The sequence below is a fragment of the Lipomyces doorenjongii genome (assembly GCF_038497915.1).
Source record: "Lipomyces doorenjongii strain NRRL Y-27504 unplaced genomic scaffold V1508scaffold_115, whole genome shotgun sequence".
NCBI lineage: Eukaryota > Fungi > Ascomycota > Lipomycetes > Lipomycetales > Lipomycetaceae > Lipomyces > Lipomyces doorenjongii.
Genome location: NW_027118182.1, coordinates 384 through 16,327, shown reverse-complemented (window position 1 = coordinate 16,327; position 15,944 = coordinate 384). Strand labels below are relative to the sequence as shown.

Genomic DNA, 15,944 nt, shown 5'->3' with positions numbered 1-15,944 from the left:
GACTGTTGTAGACAATAGCCCCTACCCACGCGCGACGGACGCGACATCCATTTCGGTCGGCGGGAAGTCCCAACCGGCCCAAAAATTTCGACACCGTCTCGAACGTCGGCATCTTTTGTCCCTGTCTATCGCACCGAGTGCAATTGAGTGACCGAACGATCGAGGAGATTAGAGTAACAACGGATGCCTGTAGAAATCGCTGCAGGCGTCGCCGGCGCGCCGGTGTCTTTGCCAACTGATATCCCCACGTCGACACCACCAGCTGCACCGCCTCCATCAGCATCCACTCCCCCACAACATGGAAACTTCTTAAGCAACTTCCTCGCATCAAATCCATACTTCACAGCCGTACGTCTTTTCAAAACCGAAATTTGTCTATGCAACTAACAGAACCAGGGCTTCGGTCTCATGGGCCTAGGCGTGGGTCTCGCAGCTGCTCGTCAAATCCTCGTCCGGGGCTCCAACATGCTTTATAGGCAACTCCTCGTGGACCTGGAAATCCCATCGAAAGACAAATCATACGCCTGGTTCCTAGAGTGGATGGCCCGAGAATCTGTCGCTGTTTCGTCCCTGTCAAAATCAGAATCAATAAAGGGCATGAAGAACCGGTTCCTTGCCTTGCGAAATTTATATTCCTCGTCGCATCATTTAAGCGTGCAAACAACGTACAAGCAACATGACAACGGCAGCGTCTCGGCTAATTTCAGTTTGGTTCCCGGTCCTGGCAAACACATCCTGCGCTACCGGGGGACGTACATCCAAGTCAACCGCGAACGCTCGGGTAGGCTAATGGATTTGACGTCCGGCACTCCGTTCGAGACTATCACCCTCACAACGCTATACCGCGATCGCGGTGTTTTCCGGACACTATTACAAGAAGCAAATGCCATGGCTCTGAAGAAGCAGGAGGGCAAGACAGTTATGTATGTTTCGTGGGGTCCCGAGTGGCGGCCGTTCGGACAGCCGAGACGAAAACGCTCGCTGCAGAGCGTGATTCTGGATCGCGGCGTCAGCGAACGGATATGCTTGGACGTCAAAGACTTCCTGCACTCGGGTAAATGGTACGCGGATCGCGGGATTCCCTATCGAAGGGGGTATTTATTGTACGGGCCTCCGGGGAGTGGGAAATCTAGCTTTATACAAGCATTGGCAGGCGATTTGGACTATAATATCTGCATTTTGAACTTATCCGAGCAGAATTTGACAGACGATCGTTTGAACCATTTGATGAATCACATTCCTGAACGAAGTATTTTGCTGCTGGAAGATATTGACGCCGCGTTTAATAAGCGAGAGCAGTCAGATGAATCTGGGTACAAACTCTCCGGCGTGACGTTTTCCGGGTTGTTGAATGCGCTGGACGGCGTTACGTCGTCTGAGGAAAGAATTATTTTTATGACGACCAATCATCCGGAAAAGTTGGATCCTGCTTTGATCCGCCCTGGCCGTGTCGATGTGCGGGAGTTGATTGATAATGCGTCGGAATATCAGATTAGAAAGATGTTTTTACGGTTCTATGAAGGTGCGGATGGTCTGTGTGAGAAATTTGTCACGAAGGTGATTGAGTTAGGTGTGCCGGTTAGTACGGCGCAGTTGCAAGGGCTGTTTGTGTATAATAAGAATGCGCCGGAGAAAGCACTGGAAATGGTCCCGTATCTGCAAAGTCCGTAGTTGGTAACGTATATATAATATTTTGTACATAGATAGTCGCATGGACAAAAAATACAAATCTATAGAGCACAGAGAGCTGTAACACAAAGCTTTTTTTCCTCGGGTCCAAAGGGTTCTCAAGCGCAAGTCAACTGTCATTATCATCTACGAATAACGACGAAATAAGTAACTTTTGTTGCATTGAATGTATTAAATATATCTAGCAATACAGCTACGTATTAAAAGTTTTGAGCGGCATAAGATTCTTAATGATGATTGCGTGAACACAATATTTGGTAACCGGTGATCTACGTCATTGATGCCAACAGTCACAGAAACAACACGACTAACTAATGCCATCCTTCGTCCCATGTCAATGCTAATATTACTACAGCGTCTTGAACTGTCAACACTACTGACGACAATTACATAACTCTCCATTATTCGTGTTGTAAAAGTATTTTGACAACACAACACCAAAAGTTAAATTACTATCTTTTACCCTCATATTAACTCATATATCCGGCACGCAAAGAAAATCATAATGGATACACGCCTATTAAAGTTGGTGCCGCGCCTTAAACGTACTGTGCATTTTGTTAGTCTCAGCATTTAAAACGGCGGAGAAAGACCTACCTGACTGAGCCATCTGATACCCTCGCCATATCCTTGTCTCATAACAACGGAGCTGAAAGGAGATCAATATCGCAATTTCTACTATCGCAATTGGAGACATACCACATGAACACCTCAAGAGGTCGAATGTTTTCCAGTGGAACTTTGCCTTTACCGGTTGTCTGGTACAATCCCAGTGCCAATCGAAGCTCCTCTTCCGACACCGCGCCGGGTGCGTCAATCTTATTGCCTAGGATCAGGAATGGGACTTTCGACAGCTCTTCGATGGCGAGTAAAGCGTCGAGCTCGGCTTTGCTCTCTGCGAATCGGTCTACGTCTGCCGCGTCCACCATAAAAACAATGCCGCTGACTTCGGGGAAGTAATCCCTCCAGAGACGACGAGCTGTCGCGTTTCACATCAGTAACCCGGAACGGAAAGTGTAGAAGATACTCACCCTGCTGATGACCGCCTAAATCGAAAGTCGTGAATTTGCAGTTACCGATAGCCAGCTCCTCAGATGCTATATTTAAACTTAGGTTAACTAATCAACCAGAACCAAGGTGTCAAATGTTAAGCACATACTCGGATGTAGAGTAGGTTGCAGGGTCGCTAGTCTGTCATTCTACAACGCGTCAGTATTTGGCCCCATCAACATCGTGCAGAGCCATAGCTTACCTTCAACATATGCAATAGAGTAGTCTTTCCGGCATTATCGAGACCCAGGAACAAGAGTTTTGCGTGCTTGTTGAGTAAGCCAAGCGACGACAGTATATCGTAAACTGCACCAATCAAATATCAGTGACCGGCCCATTAAACGACATCACCGCACTAATTCTGCAATCCACGTGCATAAACATATCCGCCAATGCACAAGGCGATTGGCAGCGTTGAAATCGCATCGCGTGATAGCACCGCGCGCAGATAATTAATAACAGTACTTACACCAATTGATAATAAACATCGCTGAAACTCGGTATCGGTATGCTCTCGCTATAACATAACGCAATCGTCAGTAATCACGCTGTTGTTATTTAATCAAATCGACAACTCCAACAACGATCCTCAAGCCACGGCTCCTCTCGACTAATTCGAAACCAACGACGACAAAAATTCAACTATACCTATGCGCTCTTCACAAATTACAAAATAAACAAAAAAAGATAATCAATCGAACACTTCCTGCGGAAAAAGATGCTATCGTCAGATCTCTTGTGGATACGTAATTGATTGTCCACTAACAAAGTACACGCTGTCCCGGCTGAACCTTGTGGAACTCGCCATATGGATGACACCGTCCAAAACCTGACTGCTTCCCCTAAACCACGTGTGCGGAATCCCACAGAAATTATTGGTACGTGGCGTATCTGCGGCGACGTTTGGGCGTATATGGTAGTGGTGTGCGGTATTCAAGCAGTATGTGGGGCCAAAATTAATTAACCACGTAGGTTGGTCTCGGACTCTTCTAATGTATAGGGCAATTTGTCAGTGGGAGAGATACTTCGAGATTGGAATAGATATAACGGAGGCTCAGAAATAATCAGTATGAGTACTATTGCATTCGAGTTCGATATTGGCGACAGCATATCGATTTGGCATTTAATGCAGTGTTCATAGGACGGTTGTAACTCACGCCAACTAAGGTCAAAAGATTCCACGCAGATACCTATCGCTAACAATCAGATAGTGGGATGTGGGAAGATGAATAATTGGTTATGACTATGAGATTATTGCAGCGCCCAAAACTTACTTGCCAAGGTATTTTCTCGACAGCTATTGCAAACTGCTACGGTACAGTGTCAATCAGACTCAGCAACCCATATCTGGAGGCAGTGGATTGCGAAGAGTAGCTAGCTGTCGGCGCATATGGGCGATAGACTGATCTACGCAGATCATTGCGTGGCAACCAATTTTATGTCAACCCCTGGAGGCTGAAATTTGTGCAATTAGGTTATTTCAATTGAGCCGTAACGCTAGTTCCATTTAGACAGTGTGGAGTGCGGCGACGGAGGAATATGGCACGAATTGCGCTGTAGAATTTAATTGAAAACTCCATAGTGTGACTATTGGTTGCAATCTTAAGTTATAACCAAAAAATAATAGTATACCAGACATAATCGCGCAATGGATAACATTTCGGTCCGTTGATAATATCCCAAAGCAGCCAGGACCAATGAGATCAATCAAGCAAGCATATACTGCTAGAGGCGGGTTCCATTCCACGGGTAGGGAATGTGCCTGGGTCAGCTTGATTGAGTAGACTAAGCAGAAAGTGTTGACGTCAGCGGTGTGTGCCTAAGTACGGGACGTTTGCGGCATATTCGCAAGTCTGGAATGGCGTGGGGAATGGCTTAGTGAGCGCGCCCCGTGACTGCTTTTCGAGAAGAGTGGCGTCGGCGACGGCGCGGACGGTGCAAGAGATGATCCCACAGGGTTAGGGTGGATGCTGTAGACGTAACGTGCGACACTGGTCACATTTACACAACATTTCCTGTGATCGTAGCGTGATCGCAGCATTAGCCGCATGAACTTTCGCCTTGTCTGCGCTGTTTAATTTTTTTTGTCTGTTGCGTAAGTCGAACACGAATGTCTGCTGCTCCCAACGAACTCACTCTCTAAGCACACGGTAATAACTGCCGCCGTCGCCCCCCCGCCCCCCCCCCACGAACCAATTTCAATCTTCTTTTTACTCTCATTCTCACAAATCTCTCGCATTCGTACATATTTTGCTCTTTCAACTTACGGTTTTATCGCAACAGCTTCGTCTTTCGTTTCGTAGGTTCTGTCTATTACGCCTCACACAAGAATATGAATCACTAACCCATCTGCAGGATCCCATCGCGTACACAGGTCTTCAACACCGAAGATCATCCTCTCTTTGCTGACAGTCTACATCTTTATCAACATATTCTTACCATAATGTCGCCAATTTTGCGCTTATAGTACGCGGCGATCGACGTTTCGGTCAAGTTAGCTGGTAATTTCCCGCGTTGATACACATTTTGTGCATCCATTCGCTACAGCAAATCTTCATTCGACTTCCCAAAACGTGCGTTCAAAATTAAAAATGTGTTCACGAATGTCCACCTTCCAGACCATCAAGAATCTTTTCACAGAGGCCACGCGCGCACCCGTCATCGACGACGAACCCGCCGACGACGCCGACGAGCCTCCGGAACTTGGTTTCCGGCGGCTCAATATCCAGTCCGAAGGGCAGTCTGATTCGTTCAAACGCCAGCTCTACGTCTCGCCTCCCCGCAACCAGTCCTCGCTGCTCTCGAAAATGTTAACATCGCCGGTATCCGCGAGCTCGGACGGTGGGAGCTCGACCGGTGCGGATGCGTTGTCGGACAGTGGGTATACGTCGCGCAACACTACGCCAACGCCACCGCCCGTTTTATTACATCTTCCTCCACCGGTCTGCCCGCAGACAAAGAGTATTATTCGTTTCACCAACCCGACCGGGAATAACACCAATAACACTGGGGTCGTGGCCGATGCAGACAAGAAGCCGAGCGAATGCACCATCAATGTTTTGAAACGCAGTATCAAATTCGCTTGCACCGGCGGCAAGGAGAGCTCTCGCGAGCAGTCCTCCGATGCGCCAGGAGAGAAGAATTTGGCTATCGCGAGCCAGACCGAGCAGGAGGTCTATCATCCCCAGCCGCAGAGAATTTTGCGCGTCGACGACGTCTTGCTTAAGGAGCGACACATTTCGCGGTTGAATGCCGAGGTTGAGGCCGAAGATAATGACGACAACGATGATGATGAGGAGGATGTTGGTGATGGACAGTCATATGACGATCCCCGCGCCACTCGCCCGCAAATCGAAGGCGACGAACTGGATGAAGATGACGAAGATGCGCGGGACGACGAGGACGATTTCGATGACGACAATAGATCGGGTGATGAGGACCAAGATGATCTGTCTCCTGAAATGAGTTCCAGTCCTGTTCTCGCGCCCGGCAGCGTTCGCGGAAAAATGCTCGCTCGATTGCAGCGCACGCCGTTCATTGAGTACGAAAGCGAGGGAGAGGAGGTGTTGCATGGTAACATTGAGGACGGCTACGCGTCTGACGATGATGACGACGGAATGTCAGAGTACAATGGTGCCGCGGCGAACATGCAACAGAGGGTATTGTTGGATCGACTGTCGCGCTTGAGACCGGCTCACATGGTCCAACGTACTGCTACCCCACCCGCAAATATGATCCCAGATTCGTCGGAATTCGTGTGTGGCACTTTCGACGAGGACCGACCAATCGAGGTTGCGTATTATTCCGCGCTCGAGGAACGGGCGCGGTATAACCACAAGCCTTGTCCTCAGGACATCGACCCGTCCTTCCCTGAAGACGTCGATGAGGATTCTGATGACGCTAAGTCCGATGCCGAATCAGAAGGCAGTCGACGACTGTGCCGCTCGCCGCCCCCCGTGCATCACACCACACGACATCATCACAATATCCCGGTTCCGGTCCAGATGCACGGACAACATCGCGACCACGGGGGCAAGGCAACGAGTTTCCAGCACAACAGGCCGCTGTTCCGGAATCACATGCAAAACAACATCAACAAATCCGCAAACAGAGAGCGCGGGGCGATTGATATCGTCAAGGGGCTCGAGCGGAAAAACAATAGGAGGCGCGAACCTAGACATCAGTATCAGCACCCGCATCATGATATCGCGCCTGGCGAGGGCGTCGAGAAGATGCGGCAGTTAGGATTAGTCGCCGTTAAGAAGGGCGAAAATCCGTATGCTGAGTGGATGCTGTCCGTATAAGTCGTCGCGGTTTCTTCAACACAGATTCAGACACAGACAAGGTAGCTAACGACATTTTACGATGGGGTTTCATACATTTGGTTCAGCAAAAAGTATTCTTTCTTCTTAAATGGCTTAATTAATCAGGGGTATCGGCGCACATTCATTTCACCGTTTGCTTTTTGTATTACGCCGGCATATCTTAATTTTTTTTAGTTGTTGGTTTTTACATAAATTTATTGTACGATTTGATTTCTTCTGTTGTGTCGGGAGATTGTTTAGAGGATCTATAGGGGTATTGGCCGGGGCCAATTGTGTTATTCGGTGTATTTATTCGATATGTGTTGATGGGGCTTGATTGCTTTTGTAAATACTACCTTTCAGTTGTATCATATTGAAAAATTTTTCGTTTGAGTCGTATACTTAATAGATTTGTATCAATTTTCCACAAAGACCATTCGATAGATACTTCACAACAAATAAAAGGCGGAGGAGGCGACTAAAAAAAACACAACAAAATAAATGCTTCATCTACTGGCCAACTTTCATAAACAAAAACAATAAATCTCTACTGCCTCAAGAGGCTTTCCTTGAACTCGTCATAATCCGCCAGCATCCGTTTCAACCGTTTCTTCAGTAGTACCTTCTCTTCAAATTGCGCTCTCGAAGCCTCGAGCTGGGCCTTGCGCCGTTCGGCATGCAGCAACCGATCGGTCTCCTTCTGCTTCTCATAGTCGTTCTCCAACAGTGGAATCTCGACTTTTCTGTAAGCGCGCTCGAGATGGTCAACGCGTTTGGCCGTGATCCGCAACCGCTCGGTCATGTCCTTGTTCTTCTTCTCTGTTTGCTCGATCTGCACTTCCCGCAACTTGTGTGTGTCCATACTCTCGATGCTCTCCAGGTCGAGCTTAATCCCCGTCGATATAATCTCGTCAGCAAGTTTCCGCTTCTCCTGCTCCTGAATCGCGTCCTGCTCGCGCTTGATCCTGTCGAACTCGCGCTTGCGCATCTCCTCGGCCAACCGCTTCTGCTCGGCAAGCTGCTCCTGCTGTTGTCGCAGCGCACGCTTCTTGCTCTCGTCCTCCTCGCGCTTCTGCAAGATTGTCTCAGCCTCCTTCGCACGGTCCTCGATAATGTTCTTGCGCAGCAACGCAGCCTTGTGTTCTTCCTCAACACCCACAACCGCGCGTTTGATTGCCGCATCTTTGGCAGCCGCGCGTGAAGAGATGTACTCCTCGTCAACGAGGTTCACTGTCGCGAACAATGTCTTGCCGAGACGCGTCAGCTCAGTCCGTACGATCTCAGTCGGCGTGGGCTGCAACTGCACCACCCCGTCGGTCGCGCCCTTCGCGGTCGCGTACACGTCGCTTTCGAACGTGATCGAGTTCGCCGCATGGTCGACCCGGATGGCAAGATCGCCTTTCTTGCACCCGTTCATGATAAATTTCTCGATGGTTGTCGAGCTGACTTCAAACGGCGCCGGGAACGTGACAAGTTTGATCACGAAATCCAGCTTCACGGCATCATAGACCTGTGATAGCTGCTGGAACAAACGCGTGAGAATGACTTGGTGCAACGGTTCAATGTAACGTTTCAGTCCATCGTCTTTGAAAATCTCGGTCATGATGGGGGAAATCTTGCGGCAGATGCTGAGCGGATGGAAGTCGACTTCAAGAATAGTGTACAGATCCCTAACTTCAGGAGACACGCGGGCGAGGATGCCCTTCGCGAGCGCGTCCTTCAAGAGGCTGGCGCGCGTCGGGGCCTTAGGCAGGCCCAGAAGGCCGGACAGGCGCGCATTCTTGTGCTTAGACTCGTCGACATCGAAAATGACGGACCGGAAGCGGGAGGTGTTGATAACCGGAATCGCGAGCGCGGACAAAAGTACGATTGAAGCGCTCTTTGTCGCGTCGGCGGAGGTGATGTTCTTGGCCTGCAGACGCAGACTATAGTATCTACTCGCGGCCGTGGCATGGAACAAGTAGTTGTCGCTCACGAGGAAAATCTTGGTCAACTTTTCATAGTAGTTGGCCATCATAGCTGGCTTTGGTGGACGCTTCGAGATAGTGAGAAGAGTGTGGATGTCCTCGACAGAGCGGAAGGCCTCCTGCCAGAGGTCGAGTTCGTCCGCGGCATTGAGCTGTGCGAAACGCGTGTCCAAGTGTCGCTGGAGCGTGTCGGGGTCGTTCAAGTTGATCGCATGCACCTGGGACGTGTTCTTTGAGGCGCTCTGGAGGTGATTGCGTAACAGTTCGCACAGGCGTCGGAATTCAGTCTTGCGGCTATACTTCAAGCAAAACTGAAAGGCCTGGATGGCGATTGCCTGGTACATAATCTCGAGTCGAGCGTTGTTCCGCAGGATCTCGAGAACAGTTCGGTAGGCTTCCCACAGGAACTTGAGCCATGGTGTGACGACGGCACGGTCTGTGCGATCCTTGCTTTGCTCCGTCGATACTGTCGAGAGCATGATCGACTCCGGGGTCTCACTGGCCTCAAGATCGTCGATCGAATCAAGGGTGATGCGATCTGCCTGTGCCTGGGCTTCGGTGACCTTGTCCTTAGAGAGATCAATGAATTTCTTGAGTACGACCTCGATGCTGCCAACGGAAGTGTTTTGGGCGACGTTCTTGTACGTATATAGTCCCTCTTTGGCAAGTTTTCCTTTGCGCAACTGGACACAGAGTTCCACGAAGCGCAGCATGATGGGCTCCAGCGACGTTATAGGCGTATTTCTCGTCCGCTTCGACGTGATAATCTCGTGCAGCAAATTGAGCGCATCGCCAGACTGCTCGACGGCCAACAGCTCCTCGGCTCGCTATTTGTCCAACGTCAGCATTTCATTCGTCGAAAGATCGACTTACTCGCAAAAGAAGCATACCTTCAAGACGTTCTCAGGACGGACATGGGGCGCCATATTGGGTGGTTCCTGCACGCGACGAACGAATCAATGGATACAGAAACTGATCAGGCGTCCGGAAGGGATGATATGGACGCGGAACGGAAGCGGTCGATTGTTGATGACGGACTTCAGTCGTTGGATGTAAGTTGTCTAATTCTATGCAATTTTTTTCTGCGTGCGGGAGCGATTTTTATGTACATAAGTGCGACGTGCCGTAATCTATATGCCAATAATTCTACGGCATAGATATGGCTTATATGGTATTGAGATGTGGGCATAAGAAGGTTACCCGGAGTGCGGTCTGTGCGTCAAAGGTATGACTTCACCATGATGATCTTGTGCGGCATTATCATTCCCCCTGATCGAACACATCGAAGCAACCAGCTGCTCACGCAGACGTGGCGTCTAGGCAGTGATTTAACTAATTTCATGATTAAGGCGGTCTGACAGAGACGGCTGCGTAAATAGTAATTGGTTGACAGCAGAGTATACATCTAATGCTAGCGGTGTACTGCATATGTCCACGCAGTACACTGTATTCTAATCCAGTGGACTCTAATTTCTCCTCAACCAATTTCTGGCGACTATAGTCCTTTATTACTACTCATTCGAGACTCTGAGGATCAGACCGCTGTGTTAAGCTCAGTGACGACGCTGCTGCTTTTGCTGCACCTCTGCATAATCTAAAGTGAGTACTGTCTTAATGCACGCTGCCAAATTGAGGAGAAGCTTGGATTTCATCGAGTGCCGTGGGTACATTGTTGACCTACTCCCTCCTGAACCGACTCCCGCATCCTGCTAACTCCTCTTAAGAGTTCCCTTCCTCTTATATTGTACGCAGACTGATCTCGACTACAGCCAAAACAGTACACATTCGAAAGTCTACCATTCAGGTTGTCGCTTTAATTTGGGTAACCTTCTTACCCCTCACGCACGAGTCCCCTCATTGCTAGCGACGATCCCCCTCCACTCCCTCATTATTACAATTACTATCATTGCTACTCGCAGATTCTGACATGGCCAGTATCGTGCCAGGTAGTGTCGGCGGCGTACGCGACAAAACGAAAGGATCGTCCCTCGAACTAAGGCTCAAGCGCGTCAGAGACCTGTGCTCTCGTCTCGAGGCCGATCTCGTCCGGCCACGAATACGGACGTCCGAGGCTTGTCAGTCGTGAGTATTTCTTCGACGTTTCGTACTGTTGAATGTGCTAATTAGAGGGGTTACAGGATCATACAATATACGAAGAACACGAAGGATTTCATGGTGCCGAGTGTTTGGGGATCGATAGACAAACGGGAAGACCCTTATAATCCGCCATCTGAAGGCGGCTGCTGCAGTGTCATGTAAGATACTAGGATAATTATCCGCAGTTATAAGAATTCATGTACCAAGTTGGATCGTGTTGGTCCGAACACTTCCGGGATCGAAAATTACATATCGTTTGCAACATAAGCGTACACGATTTAATTTTTTGGATGGCACATTGGCTGGCGTGTATGATATTCTAGCCTTCCGTATGATGCGTTATTACTTTTCTTCGAATTACTATATCATCATGTCTACTATGGTCTACAAAATATTAGTACCTACTCTTGCACGAGATCAAGTTTACTGGAACCCGGCTGTTAGGTGTCAATGATACGAAACAGACAAGGCGCATCTGCCGTTTTGGGAAACACGAGGCAATGGGGTTGCTGTGTGCTTTTGCTTTGTATGGAGGCCGCCAATAATCGATTTGCGATCAGCCTCAAATCGCTATCTCCGAAACCCACCAATGTGAGTCCGGTTTTTCCGAGACTTATTGACCAGGAACAATAGAGAGGGATGACCCCGAAACTTAACTCATGGCTGGTAACTGGTAATCAGCGTTGGTCACCTTCACCGCGCGTTTAAATCAGTGGCAGTTCAGTTGTAATATTTATTTATTCACGCAATCGGACCTCTACTCAAATATAGACAATGGCCGTAGAAACCTGTCCAACCCCAAGTTAAACAACTCATTATTAACGCCAACGCCATTGGTATGTTCCACCGGACTTAACGGACTGCGAATAGTTAGCACCACCCCATACTCGCAAGAACCTACTAAAGATGCAAAATTTTTCACGACATACTTCTTTATAACATAGTCGACGTACAGACCAGCGTGTATCTGCTCTAATATAGGTCGAATGCCGTCGACTTTTAGATCGGTAATCATGACAAAGCGGAGGTTGGTTTGTGTTTCGTAGAAATGGAGTTTATATTTCGATGTCCGAAACACGAAAAACGATTCCTTCCTATCCCCGCAATTGACAATTAGTCTTTTAATCCATATTGCAGGAAGCGCGTCATCTCAATAGATGAGCCCAAGTTCAGCAGGATACTCACTCCCCGGCTAACTTTGTAACAATATTCCGCAATGAAAACACGACTCCAAAAACCAATTTCGCATCATCGTCTACGCTCAACGGACCTTTCCCCGTTGGCGGGCCGCCTGTTGTTTGTTTCTTTTCGTCAATGGAGCCGGGAGGGAAATCGAGTTTGGAACGCAGTTGGCGGTATGGGCGCTTATAGTCTTTGTGGTATATGCAATCGCCTGTCAAGAGTTAGTATCAGAAGAAGAGATCAAAAAAGAGACCTTACAGTGCCGGTCGAAGATCCAGAAACTGTAGATTGTCATTGTGATTCTTGAGATAGTTGATTGCTGATGCCGTATGATAGCAAGTGCCGGTTGGAATATGGCAGGCGTCCAGTAGTCACGATCCCGACAGAAATAGTGACGAGTCATTCATCGCAAACCGCCGGTAAGTTTTACCCCTACCCACTCTCAATGAGCGTAAACATCATGTAGTAATGGCATATCAACGTAGATTTGTAGTATCTATGCAGGGTGAATTTTATTCATGCGTTTAAAATCTCTCCGAGCTTGGCACTACACGTGTTATTTAAAGACGCCGATCTACGGCGAAGGGTTCAAATGAAGGATGCGGTCGTCGCGCGGTATATTCGAGCGGATTGGATTGAAGAAATTGCGAGTTTAAGATTGTGTCGTTCTAAAGGGCAAGGTATATTCCCTGATCTGCGGGGCCAAATTGCGATCTATGGAATGCTTCATGTTAGTGAACGACGCGTTGACCGGACGAGAATGATTTAGCGTAGCTATTTTTAATATGCCGTAGCATCTATATCAATCACTGATTACTGGGCTTACAAGCACGTAGAGTAATCACATCTAAGCAGTCGTAAAAATAGCCGTTAGTGTTGAGCGAGCCGCACAGGCGAGTATGCTTTCGTAGCAGGGTAAGTAAAGCCAAACTGAAGCACATACACATGCATGTGGATGGATCAGGGCCGACCTCGACAATGCCTTTTTTTTCACCACGACAGATACAGATGTCTTTGCCAGATTTTCTACAGCTTACGCGCCGGAGATAAATAAGTTTTATTTGCGGCATATATAGAAGGAGTTTTGCAAGTAGCAAAGATGAGCATATCTCGCAAAAACGTGCCGCCACCGATCATAATCACACCGAGCCTATCGTCAAGAGATTCAGCAACCGTACTCTCTGCGTCCGACCCCAACAGAGACAATGGCAACAATCGGATTGCGTACGACGTTTCTGAACATCCGAGCGGGACTAAGACGACAACTTCAATCCGGACTGGAGCGCTGTTGGAAGCAGCCAGTGTTGTGTTGAGAGGCGATGAGATTGGCAATGGGATTGAAAATGAGAAAACCGGTCGGCGGAGGTTGGCGGGTGCGTTTGTTTCGTCGATGGGAGATATTGAGTCTGGGCTACGTAGTCCGAAGCGTCACCATAGACGTGTTCTAAGCGGGTTTAAGCCGGAGGTTAAGGTATACATTTGAGGTTGTTGAGCTGGGAGATTACTGGCTGACGGATACAGGAAACATTGAATGCGAGCTTGATGCAGGACGGTGACACGCAGATTATAAATAACCAATACGTGATCCAAGAGGAAGCGGGCCGCGGGTCCTTCGGTGCCGTATACCGCGCAATCGACAAGATAACCAACGAAGTCTACGTGAGTGCACCTTTTAGCTGTCGCAGCATGTCTCTGTGCGGTAGCGCTGACACAATAACAGGCCATTAAAGAAGTCTCGAAACATCGGCTGCGTCGACAACGCGGTAATGCTATCCTGCGGCAACGCAGCCGGATGGGGTCGCCGAGCTTGCCGCCGGCGCGAGGTGGTCAATTACCAATGTTGAGGAAAACGGACGATCCGCTGAATTTGATTCGTCATGAGATTGCGATTTTGAAAAAGTTAGATCATGTGAACGTTGCGAACTTATACGAGGTGCTGGATAACCCGGGCGGCGATTCTTTGTACATGGTGCTTGAGTGGTGTAGTAAAGGGGTTGTGATGAAGTTGGATATTGACGCGCAGGTGGAGCCGTACGAGGAAGAGCAGTGCCGATTATATTTTCGAGATTTAACACTAGGCATAGAATACCGTGAGTGCATGATGTCGGCCAGGCTTGAAGCAGACCGTGCTAACGTAACAGTCCACTCCCAAGGCGTGGTGCACAGGGACATCAAACCCGACAACCTCCTGCTAACGTCCGACAACGTGCTGAAAATAGTCGACTTTGGCGTGTCTGAATTCTTCGAACGCGACAACGACGCGATGTCAAAACAGGCGGGCAGTCCCGCGTTCATGGCACCAGAACTGAATGCGGTCCCGCGAGTGGATTATTCTGGGCGGGCTGCGGATATTTGGTCTATGGGGATTACGCTGTATTGTCTAGTGTTCGGACGGCTGCCGTTTCCGTATGTGAATCCTGTTGTGCTGTCGGATGCCATTAATCGTGAAGGGTGAGTTTGCTTTGTTGCGGGTCATGTCAGAGAGGCGCTGACGATGTTCGCAGGGTTTCAATTGCGGCCGGGACAAACACGTTGTTAGTCGACCTTCTAGACAGCTTACTCGAGAAAGACTACAAAAAGCGGATTAAAATGCCAGAATTGCGAGTACGTTGATTGATTTGGGTCTTTGCGGTCGGCATCAATGCTAATACTGATGCAAACAGGAACATCCGTGGGTGACACTAGAAGGGCTCGACTCGTTGCTATCCGAAGATGAAAACACGGCGACGGCGATTTCCAAAGTCACGCAGGAAGACCTCGAGCATGCTATTAAAGGCATCCCGGAGGTGGTCACGGTGATTAGAACAATCCATAAATCGTCGAACCTGCGCCAGGAATCGAAGTCGACTGTGGCGGAGGAGCCACCGAGGGACGAGAATATCAATGCGCAGAGAGTGGAGGCGCAGATGGCGAATTTGACAGTGCAGAATGGTGGGGATGTGGGTACGGCTGTTAGTGGTAATGTCCTCGGGAGTGCGAGTGGTCGGTCGAGGAGTTTGGATGTATATGATAGGCGGCCGTGTTCGTATGATGATGAGGAGAATCAGCAGCTGCTCGGAGCGCAGCAAGTGCCGCAACAGCGATATAGTCTCGCGGAGGATAAAGTATACGAGACGGCAGAAGCAGGTTGTGAGACGGGACTCCGGAATTGATGCGCATGTTATTTTTTATGTTTTGGGCCTTTGCATTTTAGGACTCGGCGTTGTGGTGTTCTGTTAGACTTTGTATTTGATGTCATTATCTATCGCGATACGACATGGCAGTAAATAGAGCTTGTATATACAATTAGAATAAACTGCTTGTTTAGCACTAATACAGTGCCATTTTGTGAGGCTGTAGGGCAGCCGCAGATAAATAATATTAATTTATGTCTTCAGTCGCCCGTGTGACGATGCGATGCCTGTAAACTGGCCAAGAAAGGGCATATGACTTCAGGAAGAAGTTTGTCGATGGAGGGCAGCTCGACGTGAGACTGTGTCGATACGTCATTTGCATTATAGCCATTATTAAGGTATAATACAGTCTCGCATGGTGTCTACGCGCGACCGGTCCGACAATAGTAAATGATCTTGCTAACCAGCTAACCAGCCGCGCAGTCTAAAACTGTCTGATAGAACGTTTACCTGCCCCTGAATCATGTGCTGGTCGGGGTAGC

General features: G+C 48.7%; 7 protein-coding genes across 7 annotated transcripts; 4 read left to right on the top strand and 3 right to left on the bottom strand.

Annotated features, from left to right (window-relative positions):
• Positions 1–84: 84 nt before the first annotated feature.
• Positions 85–1,826, top strand: V1508DRAFT_377445 (BCS1 N terminal-domain-containing protein). The gene is made up of 2 exons (XM_066937612.1): positions 85–348; positions 397–1,826. The coding sequence occupies exons 1-2, from the start codon at positions 184–186 to the stop codon at positions 1,669–1,671; spliced, it is 1,440 nt and encodes a 479-aa protein (XP_066792610.1). The 5' UTR covers positions 85–183; the 3' UTR covers positions 1,672–1,826.
• Positions 1,827–1,845: 19 nt separating this feature from the next.
• On the bottom strand, positions 1,846–3,518 carry V1508DRAFT_427272 (ADP-ribosylation factor family-domain-containing protein). The gene is made up of 7 exons (XM_066941661.1): positions 3,209–3,518; positions 2,942–3,045; positions 2,849–2,888; positions 2,721–2,786; positions 2,389–2,668; positions 2,287–2,338; positions 1,846–2,237 (listed from the first exon to the last, which is right to left on the bottom strand). Exons 1-7 carry the CDS (start codon positions 3,225–3,227, stop codon positions 2,229–2,231), a joined length of 570 nt encoding a protein of 189 aa, XP_066792609.1. The 5' UTR covers positions 3,228–3,518; the 3' UTR covers positions 1,846–2,228.
• A 1,367-nt stretch (positions 3,519–4,885) lies between these two features.
• V1508DRAFT_464726 (uncharacterized protein) lies at positions 4,886–7,471 on the top strand. The gene is made up of 2 exons (XM_066942906.1): positions 4,886–5,038; positions 5,095–7,471. The coding sequence occupies exon 2, from the start codon at positions 5,331–5,333 to the stop codon at positions 7,041–7,043; it is 1,713 nt and encodes a 570-aa protein (XP_066792608.1). The 5' UTR covers positions 4,886–5,038; positions 5,095–5,330; the 3' UTR covers positions 7,044–7,471.
• Positions 7,364–10,067, bottom strand: V1508DRAFT_442464 (uncharacterized protein). Its single transcript, XM_066942335.1, has 2 exons — positions 9,901–10,067; positions 7,364–9,837 (listed from the first exon to the last, which is right to left on the bottom strand). Exons 1-2 carry the CDS (start codon positions 9,934–9,936, stop codon positions 7,591–7,593), a joined length of 2,283 nt encoding a protein of 760 aa, XP_066792607.1. The 5' UTR covers positions 9,937–10,067; the 3' UTR covers positions 7,364–7,590.
• An 870-nt stretch (positions 10,068–10,937) lies between these two features.
• V1508DRAFT_406902 (GGL domain-containing protein) lies at positions 10,938–11,269 on the top strand (the record flags this gene model as incomplete). The annotated part of the gene is made up of 2 exons (XM_066938812.1): positions 10,938–11,092; positions 11,149–11,269. The coding sequence occupies 2 exons, from the start codon at positions 10,938–10,940 to the stop codon at positions 11,267–11,269; spliced, it is 276 nt and encodes a 91-aa protein (XP_066792606.1).
• A 557-nt stretch (positions 11,270–11,826) lies between these two features.
• Positions 11,827–12,735, bottom strand: V1508DRAFT_427259 (Longin-like domain-containing protein). Its single transcript, XM_066941660.1, has 4 exons — positions 12,548–12,735; positions 12,293–12,500; positions 12,037–12,201; positions 11,827–11,967 (listed from the first exon to the last, which is right to left on the bottom strand). The coding sequence occupies exons 1-4, from the start codon at positions 12,690–12,692 to the stop codon at positions 11,865–11,867; spliced, it is 621 nt and encodes a 206-aa protein (XP_066792605.1). The 5' UTR covers positions 12,693–12,735; the 3' UTR covers positions 11,827–11,864.
• Positions 12,736–13,388: 653 nt separating this feature from the next.
• V1508DRAFT_361549 (kinase-like domain-containing protein) lies at positions 13,389–14,744 on the top strand (the record flags this gene model as incomplete). The annotated part of the gene is made up of 4 exons (XM_066937192.1): positions 13,389–13,760; positions 13,811–13,948; positions 14,010–14,379; positions 14,431–14,744. The coding sequence occupies 4 exons, from the start codon at positions 13,389–13,391 to the stop codon at positions 14,742–14,744; spliced, it is 1,194 nt and encodes a 397-aa protein (XP_066792604.1).
• Between the last annotated feature and the right edge of the window lie 1,200 nt (positions 14,745–15,944).